General features: G+C 55.2%; 1 protein-coding gene across 4 annotated transcripts in view; it reads left to right on the plus strand.

Moving 5' to 3' along the window:
* DSCAML1 (DS cell adhesion molecule like 1) overlaps window positions 1-12,482 on the plus strand; it is an 87,206-nt gene extending 74,724 nt beyond the window's left edge. For 3 of the 4 annotated variants that reach the window (XM_038161363.1, XM_038161364.1, XM_038161365.1), the window contains 16 exons: window positions 704-850; window positions 925-1,080; window positions 1,612-1,751; window positions 2,899-3,052; window positions 3,245-3,362; window positions 3,452-3,615; window positions 3,808-3,906; window positions 5,574-5,762; window positions 5,839-6,126; window positions 6,214-6,369; window positions 6,489-6,519; window positions 6,847-6,965; window positions 7,093-7,245; window positions 7,447-7,641; window positions 8,051-8,362; window positions 11,609-12,482. In XM_038161363.1, the coding sequence (XP_038017291.1) occupies window positions 704-850; window positions 925-1,080; window positions 1,612-1,751; window positions 2,899-3,052; window positions 3,245-3,362; window positions 3,452-3,615; window positions 3,808-3,906; window positions 5,574-5,762; window positions 5,839-6,126; window positions 6,214-6,369; window positions 6,489-6,519; window positions 6,847-6,965; window positions 7,093-7,245; window positions 7,447-7,641; window positions 8,051-8,362; window positions 11,609-12,066 (2,879 nt within the window). In that variant the 3' untranslated portion in view covers window positions 12,067-12,482. The remainder of the gene's footprint in view (window positions 1-703; window positions 851-924; window positions 1,081-1,611; window positions 1,752-2,898; window positions 3,053-3,244; window positions 3,363-3,451; window positions 3,616-3,807; window positions 3,907-5,573; window positions 5,763-5,838; window positions 6,127-6,213; window positions 6,370-6,488; window positions 6,520-6,846; window positions 6,966-7,092; window positions 7,246-7,446; window positions 7,642-8,050; window positions 8,363-11,608) is intronic. The other variant, XM_038161362.1, reaches the window with a different exon arrangement.
* The last annotated feature ends 633 nt before the right edge of the window (window positions 12,483-13,115 follow it).

Consider the following 13,115-nt stretch of genomic DNA (forward strand, 5'->3'; position numbering starts at 1 on the left):
GTTTTGGCGCTGCTGAAGTGCCAGGCAGGTTTCCGTCTGGGACACAGTCACCGGTGGCCTCGGTCATTTTGAAAACAACGAGGAAAAAGTTTTGCAGTGCGTTTGCTCAGCAGTTTTTCATACTTAATTAAGGCTCTCGTTAGCCTGTCAAACCACGATCGTTTCCTGGCTGCATTAGCACTCCTCCCGGGGTATTCAAGGGCCCCTGTTTTAGCAATAGTGTCTTTCCCATAATTATATTACCTTCATTTTGTTCAAACGGACTATCTGTATTAGTTTATTATACTCTGTCCCTAATTACATGGTGCTTATATTTTTGCACCTAAGTAATATGAAACAATAATCATTTTCAAAGAGGATCGTTACGGTGATGTATTATCATTTAAATGCTCATAAAAATTAGAGTTACCTCTTGCGGGGCAATGGGATCTAATTACTTCGCATCCAGTCAGCTCTCCCACTCTCCCCTCGCTGGGAAGCATCCTCCCTGTCACCACCAGCACTGGGTTCACACCCACCTCGCTGGCCCAGGAGAAGGAAAACTGCATGTCGGAGGCAGAGCCCTGCTGGGCAGGACTGGCTGAGGCCTTGCAGCAGCACAGCAGGGTCCGTGTGGGTGCAGTCAGAGTGGCTGTGTGGGACACAGCTCCTTCAGCCTGGCACCTCCATCCTCCTGCTGATTGTCCTCCTCATCCCACCCCAGTTCCCAGCCAGCCCCCCGAGAACGTGCGAGCCATCTCCATCACCTCGGACGTGGCGGTGATCTCCTGGTCGGAGCCCCCGCGCAGCACCCTCAACGGGGTGCTCAAGGGCTACCGGGTCATCTTCTGGTCCCTCTACATGGACGGAGGTGAGCACGCGTGGGGAGCGGGTGACACGGGGGACCTGGGGGGCGCGGGGGCTGACAGGCCCCGTCTCCCGCAGAGTGGGGCGAGATGCAGAACATCACGACCACGCGGGAGCGAGTGGAGCTGCGGGGCATGGAGAAATTCACCAACTACAGCGTGCAGGTGCTGGCCTACACCCAGGCGGGCGACGGCGTCCGCAGCAGCGTGCTCTACATCCAGACCAAGGAGGACAGTAAGTGGCTCTGCCACCCGCTCGTGCCCAGGGGCTGCCGGGGCACAGGGGAAACCCCCCGTGTACAGCCATGGGCAGGGCATTTCCCTTTCCCTTTCTTCCCTTTTGCTTAAGTGCTGATATTTAAATATTTACACCCCGCCTGCCCTACTTTAATGCCATTAGCTCGCTAGCAGAGCATCCCTGCCCTGTGTCCTAGGAAGCGCCAGATGCTGGGAGGGAGGCTCAGCTGGGCAGGGTACGGCTGACAGATTAAGGAGATGGCCATTAAAAGCCAATCATGATTTCTAAAGCAGAGCTTGGGCTGCAATTAACCCTCCTGCCTCTGGCTCACACGGGGACCAGAGCCACCCGTGGAGAGGTGTCCTGCAGGCAGACCTGTCCCTGCCTGTGTGTGACACCACCACTGCCGCTGCTTCCCAGGGTGTGGCTGGGATGCCAGCCCCACAGCAGGGTGCTGTCACATCTCCCAGCCGGGCAGAGACCTTGGAGACCTCCTGGCACCGGCTCTGCCACGCTCTCCCTCCTCAGTTCCAGGTCCCCCAGCTGGGATCAAGGCTGTGCCATCCTCTGCCAGCAGCGTGGTGGTGTCCTGGCTGCCGCCGGCCAAGCCCAACGGCATCATTCGGAAGTACACCATCTTCTGCTCCAGCCCCGGCTCGGGGCAGCCGGTACGTGATGGCAGCGGGGCTGGGAACGGCCACAGTGTGCCAGGGAATGCTGGGCTGGCCAAGCGGGAACGGGAGGGAGAGCCGACGCCAGGCAGCAGCCGCAGCAAAGACCTCTTGGGGTGCGCTGCGGAATCGTCCAAGGGCATCCATGGGCACAGTGCACAGGGAATGGTCCCATCGTCTCTCTGTTCCCATTCTCTGGCATCTGCCCTGCTCAACGCTTGCTCCAGAGGGGGAAACATGCCAGCAGCTGACCAAAAATGAAATAGAAATCCAACCTGGCCCCATCCCTCCTTGCTGAGGGAGAGGTTGATGGGAGGTCTGCAGACTAGTGCTTATCAAAAGCTCCTTCTCAAACTCATTTCACTATCTGAGCCTCTGGTTTCCAGGGCAACATAATCTTTTCATCAAAGCAACTGGTAAAACCGCTGGGATCCGATATTGTTTTCTTGGCATCTTGTCAAAACTGTCATTTGGGTAAAAAAAATTTATGTATACTATACAATATTCATATAGGTGTGTCTGCTTTGGGGTACGCTCTCATCCGTGTCCCCGCGAGGGCACACGTGGGCCAGCAGTGAGCACACAGCTACCTGCCAAGTCATGTTTTAACAGACCCATCCTGTGCCACGGGGATCGTGGGGCCCCATCCCTGCCTGGTGCTGGCATGGTGGCACGGCCGGGTGGCAGTCCTTCCCTTCGTGGTGCTCGTGGGGCGGGGTGACTTTGTCCCCGCCGTGATGGGGACTGTCCCCGGTGCTTGCACACAGCCAGTCCTGTCCACAGGGCCACCGCAGGGCCGGGGCAGCGCTGTGGGCGACGCGACCCCAAGTGCATTTTGGGGACCCCCTTGGCCTCTCGTGGGTTTGGGCCATCCCGGCTGGGGTTGGCTCCAGGCTGGTGCTGCTGCAGCTCGGCGGTGCCAGGGCAGCGTCCTTTCCCGGGAGCAGGGATGCCGGCTCAGCCATCTGCTCCTGGGCAGCAGCCCGGCTCCCTGGAGGAATCACGACACCAGCCGGCTCTGCTCGGCATTGAGGGGTGTGAGCGGAGCCGAGCCGCTGCTGCTCGGATAAACCCGCCAGGGGCTGTGGGCGATGGGCTGAGGGTCTCACAGAAGCTTCCCCTTCTCCCGTGTCCCCCTCCGCAGGCTCCCAGCGAGTACGAGACCAGCCCGGACCAGCTCTTCTACCGCATCGCCCACCTGAACCGGGGGCAGCAGTACCTGCTCTGGGTGGCCGCCGTCACCTCCGCCGGCCGCGGCAACATCAGCGAGAAGGTCACCATCGAGCCTGCGGGCAAAGGTACGGGGGGCTACCAGCCTGGGGGGGACACCCCGCTGCTGTCCCCTGCCCTGTGACCCGCAGGGAGCGACGGCTGGGTGACCCCAGGGCACAGGAGGGGCAGCACCGGGGTCCCAGGTCTCTTTACACCTCGGGGGTCTGTACACCTCGGGGGGGTCAGCCCCCCAGGCTGACGTCCTCCTTGCCCCCAAGCCCCCGCCAAGATCATCTCCTTCGGAGGCACCGTCACCACGCCGTGGATGAAGGACGTGAGGCTGCCGTGCAACTCCGTCGGGGAGCCGGTCCCTGCCATCAAGTGGACCAAGGACAGGTATGGAGGGGGCTGCCAGCCGTGCTGGGGGCTGGTGCCCACCCTGGCAGTGCCACACAGGGCTGATGTGCCCTCTGTCCTCCTGGCAGCGAGGACTCTGCCATCCCGGTGACAGTGGACGGCCACCGCCTGATCCAGGCCAACGGGACGCTGGTGCTGCGCTCGGTGAAGGCCGAGGACTCCGGCTACTACACCTGCACTGCCACCAACACCTGGGGCTTCGACACCATCATCATCAACCTGCTGGTGCAAGGTGAGCGTTCACCTGCGTGCCCGCCCTGCACGGACATGCTCCATCCCCACTGGCCAGTGCCCGGGGTCTCTCCTGCTCCAGGGGCTCCTGCTGGCCCAGGCGCGAGTGCAAGGTCTCCTTGCCACTTTTGGGGGGCACAGTGTGGGGCACTCTGCGTGTGTGAGGTGCTCATGGGCTTTCCCTCCTCCCTAGTGCCCCCAGACCAGCCCCGCCTGACCGTCTCCAAGACCTCAGCATCGTCCATCACGCTGGCCTGGATCCCTGGGGACAATGGGGGCAGCTCCATCCGAGGTAGGGCTGCTGTGAGTGCTGTGGCTGCTGCCAGCAGCTCATCCCAGAACCATGGCTGGTTCCATTCTCATGGAACATATTTGCAGGCACACTGTGCCACATTTCTGTACCTGCACCTTAGTTTCCGCCTCTCCAAAATGCCTCAGGGATGCTTCAGAGTGAGGCTGATGCCTCTGAGCTCTTAGCAGGGGCTGCCAGCCCTGGTGAGGGGTTTGTCAGGTGTTTTGGACAAGCTGCGGGGACTGATGTAGATGAAGAAGGGCACGTCACTGGGTGCTGAGGTGGTGGTGGCCAGGGCCAGCCCCAGAGCTGCTCCGTGTGTTCTGGCATTGGGTGCCACTCTGAACCCACCAGAGCAGGAGCTGTCCCACATCCCTGACAGGCTGGGGGCTTTGGGAGGGCTCCAGGAGCATCCCAGCTTTCCCAAGTCTCCTTTCTGCTCTGATTCATCTCATGAATTATAGGTTGAAACAGCTGCGTGCAGAGGGGGGAGCGGGGAGCGAGGAAGGAGACCTCGCTTACAATTAATTAAAAGCATGAAAGTAATTACAAGCAAATCTCCCCAGCCAGCAGCCTTTCACTCCAGCGGACTCTGTTGATAAATTCGGTTATAATTGGATTAGAAATATTAAAAACACACCGCATGTACAAAATAAATAAATAAGCAGTGGCAGGCACCAGGGTGGGTGGTGTGGGGGTGTCAGGGCTGCTGTTGACACTGCTGGGAATCACATGCCCATGGCTTTGGGAAGCCCCTGGTGTCACCATCCACAGGGAATCCTTGGTGGTGGGAAGGTGTGAGAAATGTCCCCACTGCTCTGCCCGAGCTGGAGCTGGGTGTTCACAGAGCTCCTTCACCCGAACCCTCTGGCACTGCCACGGTGGTACCTGGGTGGTGTTGGCATGGGGGCCATCCTGCCAGCCCTGCCTTGTGCAGCTCATTATGCACACAGCAAGGCAGGAAGCCTACTCTTGCCTGCTATTTTTACTTGAGAACTGGCTAAATATCCTGCAGAAATAGCCAAACCTATCAGTGCACCAGGAAAGTTGGGTCAGCACGGCCGGGGCAGCAGGGATGTGCTGTCCCGAGATGGCCCGATGCCCTTGGGGCTGTCCCTGTGTCTCCTGCTCTCCCAAGAAGCCCAGACCAGCCACCTCCAGGTGCCTTTTTGACGGCAGCGTAACAGGTTTGCTCATCTAGGACACAGTGTGCTTCCTAATACTCCTCATCACGGGAGAGGAGGCGGTCTGCAATGACAGAAGCAACTTCCCTGCAGCCTCCCGAGGGAGCTGCTTAATTCCGGCTTTCCCTTTATAGCCTCGCACCAGTCAATCACAGCGTGCACTCCCGTGTGGAAATGAGCAGCGGGGCCGTCCTGGGCGTGCTGGGGGCAGGCGAGGTGTGACCAGGGGCGCTGGCAGAGCTCTCAGGAGATTCTGGGTGTGCCCACACTGCTCTTATCCACGGCTCCTGCCCGGCTCTGTGCGGTGGGCACAGCAGACAGGTTCCACAACTGCTCATGAGCACAGAGTAGTGCAGGAATTGGTGTGGGATGGGTGCCCTGGCACTGCAAGGCTGTGTTGGAGGTGGGCACAGGCTCTGTGCCAGCCATGACCCCTTCCCTTCACCCACATGCCCAGAGGTGACCCCCTCCTGTCTCCCACAGGCTTCGTGCTGCAGTACTCGGTGGACAACAGCGAGGAGTGGAAGGACGTGTTCATCAGCTCCTCCGAGCGCTCCTTCAAGCTGGAGAGCCTCAAGTGTGGCACCTGGTACAAGGTGAAGCTGGCGGCCAAGAACAGCGTCGGCGCCGGCCGCATCAGCGAGATCATCGAGGCCAAGACCCACGGCAGAGGTGAGCCTGGCCCGCGGCGTCCCTGCCCCGCCAGAGCGGTCCCCTCCCCACCCTCCTGACAGCTCCTCTCCCGCAGAACCCTCCTTCAGCAAGGACCAGCACCTCTTCACCCACATCAACTCCACGCACGCCAGGCTGAACCTGCAGGGCTGGAGCAGCGGCGGCTGCCCCATCACCGCCATCGTCCTGGAGTACCGGCCCAAGGGCAACTGGGTGTGGCAGAGCCTGCGCACCAACAGCTCCAGCGAGGTGTTCCTGACCGAGCTGCGCGAGGCCACCTGGTACGAGCTGCGCATGAAGGCCTGCAACAGCGCCGGCTGCGGCAACGAGACCACGCAGTTCGCCACGCTGGACTACGACGGCAGTGAGTGGGGACACGGGCTGGGGGAAGTGCCACCAGAGAGGGGGGTCCCAGCATGCCGAGTGCCCACCCCCACCTGCTCTGCCCTAGGCACCATCCCCCCGATCAAGTCTGCCCAAGGGGAAGGGGATGATGTGAAGAAGCTCTTCACCATCGCCTGCCCCGTGATCCTGGCCACGCTGGGAGTGGCCCTGCTCTTCATCATCCGCAAGAAGAGGAAGGAGAAGCGGCTGAAGAGGCTTCGAGGTGAGATGGGATTGAGAGGCACAGCAGCCGGGACCCCAGATTGCGTTCCTGGGCTGCCTCATGGTGCCCTAAACTGCTCCCTTACTAAAAACTTCTTGGTTTTTGTGTCTCCCGCACAGACGCGAAGAGCTTGGCAGAAATGCTGATCAGGTGAGTCTCACATCTGGTGGGCAGGCAGGGAATAGGTGGTGCTGGGGGTGGTCATGGCTGATTTTAAGCCCGGGTACAGCCCTCACTCAGTGTCAGACCTTCTCACGCTCACAGCTGTGGGGGTTGTGGCAGTGACTCTGGCACAGCAGCCCAGTGCTGCTGGCTGCTCCTGCCTGCCCGAGGGTCCCGGCACCCTCACTGGAGCTTGCCTGGGCAGAGCTGAGCCCCGGGTGGGCTGGCTGGTGGCAATCCCCAGCCCGTGCCAGGCTGGAGCCGCCGGGGCTCTGTCCGGTAATGGGCGGGTCTGCGTCCCCTCTCACCTCACAGCAAGAATAACCGCAGCTTTGACACGCCGGTGAAGGGGCCCCCGCAGGGCCCCCGCCTGCACATCGACATCCCGCGGGTGCAGCTCCTCATCGAGGACAAGGAGGGCATCAAGCAGCTGGGTAAGCACAGGCAAAGCTCCCGTCCCCTGCTGCCCCAGAGCGCTGGGGTCCCGTGGATGGACTGTGGGCCAGCAGGTGCCTACGGTGCCGGCCAGAGAGAGGTCTGAGCTCCAGCTCCCTCCCACAGGGGATGACAAAGCCACGATCCCGGTGACTGACACGGAGTTCAGCCAGGCAGTGAACCCCCAGAGCTTCTGCACGGGCGTCTCTCTGCACCACCCAGCCCTGATCCAGAACACGGGGCCCCTCATCGACATGTCCGACATCCGCCCCGGCACCAGTGAGTGTGTGGGGCCGGGCTGGCTGCGCTGGGGGCTGTGCACACGGGGCAGGGGCGGGGGAACTGTCCTCCAGCACTGGCCGTGCCCAAAAGCAGCTGCTGGGAAGGCAGAAGGGGTATGCTGTGCGCCAGGGAGAGGGGAGAGCATGCTGGGGGCGAGTGGAAGGGACCCACGGTGACTCTGCCACCCTTGTGCCGCAGACCCCGTGTCGAGGAAGAGCGTGAAGTCTGCACACAGCACCCGCAACAGGTACTCCAGCCAGTGGACACTCACCAAGTGCCAGGCGTCCACCCCCGCGCGGACCCTCACCTCGGACTGGAGGACAGTGGGCTCCCAGCACGGCATCACGGTCACCGAGAGTGACAGCTACAGCGCCAGCCTCTCGCAGGACACAGGTATGCGGGGCCACCGCCTCCCTGGCACTGCTGCTGGCAGCAACCTGCTGCTTTGGGGCGCACAGGCACCCCAAACTGTGAGTTCAGGGTGACTGCAGAACTTATCAGGGATTGCAGAACCATGACTTGGTGGCTCTGAGCAGCCAGGGCCTTGCCCAGCTCTGGGGACAGATAGAATCATTAAAAAACAAAGGGGTTTGGGTTGGAAGGGATCCTATTGCTCATCTTGTTCCACCCTTCCACTAGACCGGGTTGCTTCACGTCCTGTCCAACCTGGCCTTGAAGGTGGCCAGGTGTATCCCAGCAGGGACAGCCTGGGCATCCCCATGCCGTGGACAAAGGCGTTGCCGTGCCAGGGAGAGCTCGCAGGTGGGTGACACACGCAGAATGACACATCCTCTTCCCACAGACAAGGGGCGGAACAGCATGGTGTCCACGGAGAGCGCCTCGTCCACCTACGAGGAGCTGGCGCGCGCCTACGAGCACGCCAAGCTGGAGGAGCAGCTGCAGCACGCCAAGTTCGAGATCACCGAGTGCTTCATCTCCGACAGCTCCTCGGACCAGATGACCACGGGCACCACGGACAACGCCGACAGCATGACCTCCATGAGCACCCCGTCCGAGCCCGGCATCTGCCGCTTCACCGCCTCCCCGCCCAAGCCCCAGGACAGCGAGCGGGGCAAGGGCGTGGCCGTGCCCATCCCACACCGCGCCAGCAAGAGTAGGTTCCCATGGGCTCTGGGGGGGTCCTGCCCGCCCTCAGCATCCCAGAGCCTCCCAAAATCCTTAGGAGGCCTTCCCAGTCCTGTGTGCCTCGGCATTCTTGGTATTTCTCCCCGTGCTGTAATGTTCTTTCTCCGCTGCTCGATGTTGTTCCCCATTTCTTGGTGTTTCATCCTTTCCATGGCATTCCATCCATTCCTTGGTATTCCACCCAATTTTCAGTATTTTTTGCCCAGTTCCTTGGTATTTCTCCCCATTCTTTGGGATTCCTTCCCATACCTCAGTATTTTTCCCCTGTATTTTGCTGTTCCTTCCCATTTTTCAGTATCCCTTCCTATTTGGCAGCATTCCTTACTGTTCTTTCCACATCCCTCGATATTTCCCCATGTTTTTTTTTTTAATTATTCTTTCCCATTTTCAGTATCCCTGGCTACTCTTTACTGTTCCTTCCCATTCTTTAGGATTCCTTCCTATTTGTTGTCATCCTTACTGTTCTTTCCTTATTCCTTGATATTTTTCATGATTTTTTTGGTGTTGTTTAGTATTCTTTTCCATTCTTTAGTGTTCCAACCCATTTTTCAGTATCCCTGGCTATTCTTTACTCTTCCTTCCCCTCCCTTAGTATTCATTACCATTATTTAACATCCATCAGTATTCCTCATTTTTCCCCCCATTTTTCAGCCCTGCCCCGGACCCTCAGTGCCTTCCCCATTTTTTGGTGTTCTCAGTGTTTCCCTGCCTTGTTTCCAGTGTTGATCAGTATTTTCCCCCCCTGCTTTGGTGTTCATCAGCATTCCTTTGCATTCCTCAGTATTTCTCCCCTCTCCTTAGAACCCCGAACATCTCCCACCCCCGTGAGTTTTATCACCTCAAAACAGAACAACACCTGGAAGATATGTCAAAAACACATGGGTAGGAATTGACAGTTAATTTATTTACTGATTCTATAACACACAATATAATGGGATCATCTTTCTCGGCAAATTCGACCACACATTTTTATGGCATAGTTTAGGTAGCACAGAGAGTATCAGGTATAACACCATTGTAACCTTAAAAAAAAGGGGATTTACAGAACCTGTAATAAAGCATACAAGTTTTAAGGCAATAGTGGTGAAATAAAACCAGTATAACACCTGCAAGAGACAATATAATAACACAGGGCTTTATATTTATAAAAAACTATATAATATAATTTTTATATATTTAACTATATATTTTTAAATGTTTATTTCCAAATACATACATTTAAATAAAATTAATTTCTACATAAATTTTTATATTCTTAATATAGATTTCATATATTGATATACAAATTTCTATATTTCATATAGCAATTTCTATATTTCCTTACAAAAACTTCTACATTTATATATAGGTTTATGTATATTTATATGTAAATTTCTATAAATTTATATATAGATTTATGTACATATCTAAATAGAAATATTTTATATTTTATTATAGAAATCTATATGTATTTATACAGAGATTTATGTACATTTCTATATAAAAATAATATTTATTATATATAATATTCATTTATACTTTACTTATCATATTTTTATTACATATCACATTTATTTATATTTTATAATATTTATTTCATTATATATTATATTTATTTCTATTTTATTATAATATTTCTTTTATTATATATAATATTTATTTTTATAAAATTATGTTTATATTGTTATATAAAAATGTTTATATATGCACATAACCATAACTCCTTAAATTAAGGTACTAATACATATAACCCCATACATATAAATATATATAAAATTATATATATATAAATATATATATATTTGTGCTGTATCCTATATTAACACCAGAGATCCTGCAGTACACTCTCTCCAAATCCTGAGGAGAGGAACATGCCCTTACAGCACACACTGCTCAATATATGCAATTAAAGGACTGATGCTCTATGGCTAGGGCTGTTACATGTTGCAAATGTAAAAGGCAAACTAATAACAGGCCTTTACATCTATGGCCATATAAATCCTTAAACTAAGGCCCTACAGCTGGAGGCGATGCTGTAGAACACAAAGGGAGCAGTAATAGGACAGAAATAAAACCCTGTAGCGCCGATAGCAGCCAATATAACAACACGGCTTAGCCATACACAGACATAAACCCCTAAATTAGGGCACTAACTATAGACGATGCCATAACGCAGCAGCCTCGTGGTTTATGGCAGCACAGCCACTCACCTCAGCAGGGTAAAGCTGGGTGTAGGACGCACCACACCCCGCTGCTGGCTGCTGGCACTGGTGGGACACAGAGCACAAGGAACATTTCCCCCTGTCCTTTACAGAAGGGGATCTGTGCCTGTCCTGTATCAGAACTTCGGCATCACCTTATCACTGTTCCAATACTGTGTTAGGCTGTACATTCAGCATTAATCACATTATGGCACTTATCGCTGTACGTTTAGAGTTATAATTAACACTGTTACATCACGATACATTCCAGGACATTGTGTACAGCCTCGAACGCTAGAGCTTGACGCATCCCAGGCACTGCATTGCATGGAGTGGGACAATTTTGGGATGATGATGTGACACATTCTTTATAGCACAGCGCCTTCTCTATGGCACAACACGTTCTTCCTCTACAGCAGGACCTGTCCTGTATTGCACAGCACGTTCTCAAGAGAACGCATTCCCTGTAGCCCAACACATTCTCTGTAGCACATAGGTTCTCTCCGTAGAACAGGTTCTCCATAGCCCAACGTGTTCTCTGTAGCACAACACGTTCTCAATAGAACATGTTCTGTGTAGCACAACGCATTCTCTGTAGCACAGGTTCTATGTAGCCCAACTCATTCTCCATAGCCCAACTTATTCTCCATAACCCAACTCATTCTCTGTAGCCCAACTCATTCTCTGTAGCCCAAAATGTTCTCCATAGCCCAATGTGTTCTCCGTACCCCAATGTGTTCTCCATAGCCCAAAATGTTTTCCGTAACCCAAAATGTTTTCCGTAGCCCAAAATGTTCTCCATAGCCCAAAATGTTCTCCGTAGCCCAAAATGTTCTCCATTGCCCAAAATGTTTTCCGTAGCCCAAAATGTTTTCTGCAGCCCAACGTGTTCTCCATTGCCCAAAATGTTCTCCGTTGCCCAAAATGTTTTCTGTAGCCCAACGTGTTCTCCGTAGCCCAACGCCAACATGTCCAGAGGGTGGGGGGCACGAGGGTCCCTGCAGAGCCTTACCTGCCTGCTCTTCCCTCGGCAGGTGACTACTGCAACCTCCCGCTGTACGTCAAGTCGGAGGCCTTCTTCCGCAAGCCCGACGCGCACGAGCCGTGCCCGGTGGTGCCGCCGCGGGAAGCCTCCATCCGCAACCTGGCCCGGGCGTACCACGCGCAGGCCCGGCACATGACGCTGGAGCCCGGCGCCAAGCCCCTGGGGCTGCCTCCCCCGGCCTCCGCCGCAACCACCTTACCTCAGAGGACTCTCCCCATGCCCGGCCCCGCCGGCCCCCGCGCCCCGCGCCCCGCCGCCAGCGCCGCCCCGGCTCCCCCCGTGGCCGCCGAGCCCCCCGTGGCCGCTGCCGCCGCCGAGGCGCGGGTGCCCACGCACTCCAAAGTGGGGGGCTCCAGGGACTCGCTGCTGGAGATGAGCACGTCGGGGGTAGGCCGGTCTCAAAAACAGGGGGCCGGAGCCTACTCCAAGTCCTACACGCTGGTGTAGGGCCGCCGCCGGATGCTGCTCGTTTCCCCGCGCCGTTTATATTTAATTAACAAACTTGTACATAACGGACTCTTTTGTATAAATGAAGCTATTTTCTTCTTCTCCGAACAGAAAAAGAAACCAGGGCACAAAGAATTTGATGTTACAGATTTAAAAATATAATATATATGTAAACATATATATATATTTCACATCATTTTGAAAGGGGCACAAGGAAAGACTCAGCGACTTTTTTTTTTTTTTCTCTCCCTGATCTTGTTGGTGGTTTTAAAAAAGGAACGTCTCCGAGACATTGCATGCTATTTTACTGTTCTGAAAACAGCAGGAGTTGCTTCAATTTGCAAATGCTTATGTGTTAATACCTTTTTCTATGAAAAAAAAACCCAGCGCTGTGTGCAATAAAGGTTATGTTTATACGCGGGGCGTCTGTGAAGTGAGCAGGGAATTAGGCAGAGCGGGGCTGGGGCAGGACAGGGCAGCAGGATGGAGAGGGACAGCCCAGGGCAGCCAAAGAACAGAAATACGAAGACAAGGGGTTGAATATTAAAGAATAATAAGGCAATTAGCCACCTGCAGAGCTGTGGGGCAGCAGGAGGGTCAGGAACTGGAGCAGGGTCCTGGGAATGGTTCCGTGGAGCAGGACAGACCAGAGTGTGCCACAGCACTCAGAGAGCAGTAGCAAGTCCAGCTCCAGCCCAGGACAAAGCGTGGTGCCCAACAGGAATCCTGGTCCCGCTCGTCCAGAGGGGTGAACGGCTGCCCAGACCCTCGTGAGCCTCAGCACAGCTCCGGCAGCTCACGGTAAGTGCAGGGTGGCTCCAGCATGGCATCCAGCATCCGGCGAGGCACAGCAGCTCCTCCAAGCAGGGCCTTGCTCCCTGGGATGTGTCCCAGCCCCAGCTGGGAGCAGGAGAAGGAGCACCACTGTCCTTGGTCACGCTGGAACGCGTCGTGGTGGATCCAGCACAGCTGGAGCCCGGGGAGTCCAGCCCAGAGCCCTGACCCTGTGTCTCTGCCTCCCCGAATCCTGCTGAATTGTGGCTCAGGGC

The sequence above is a fragment of the Motacilla alba genome, chromosome 24, assembly GCF_015832195.1.
Source record: "Motacilla alba alba isolate MOTALB_02 chromosome 24, Motacilla_alba_V1.0_pri, whole genome shotgun sequence".
Classification (NCBI taxonomy): Eukaryota; Metazoa; Chordata; class Aves; order Passeriformes; family Motacillidae; genus Motacilla; species Motacilla alba.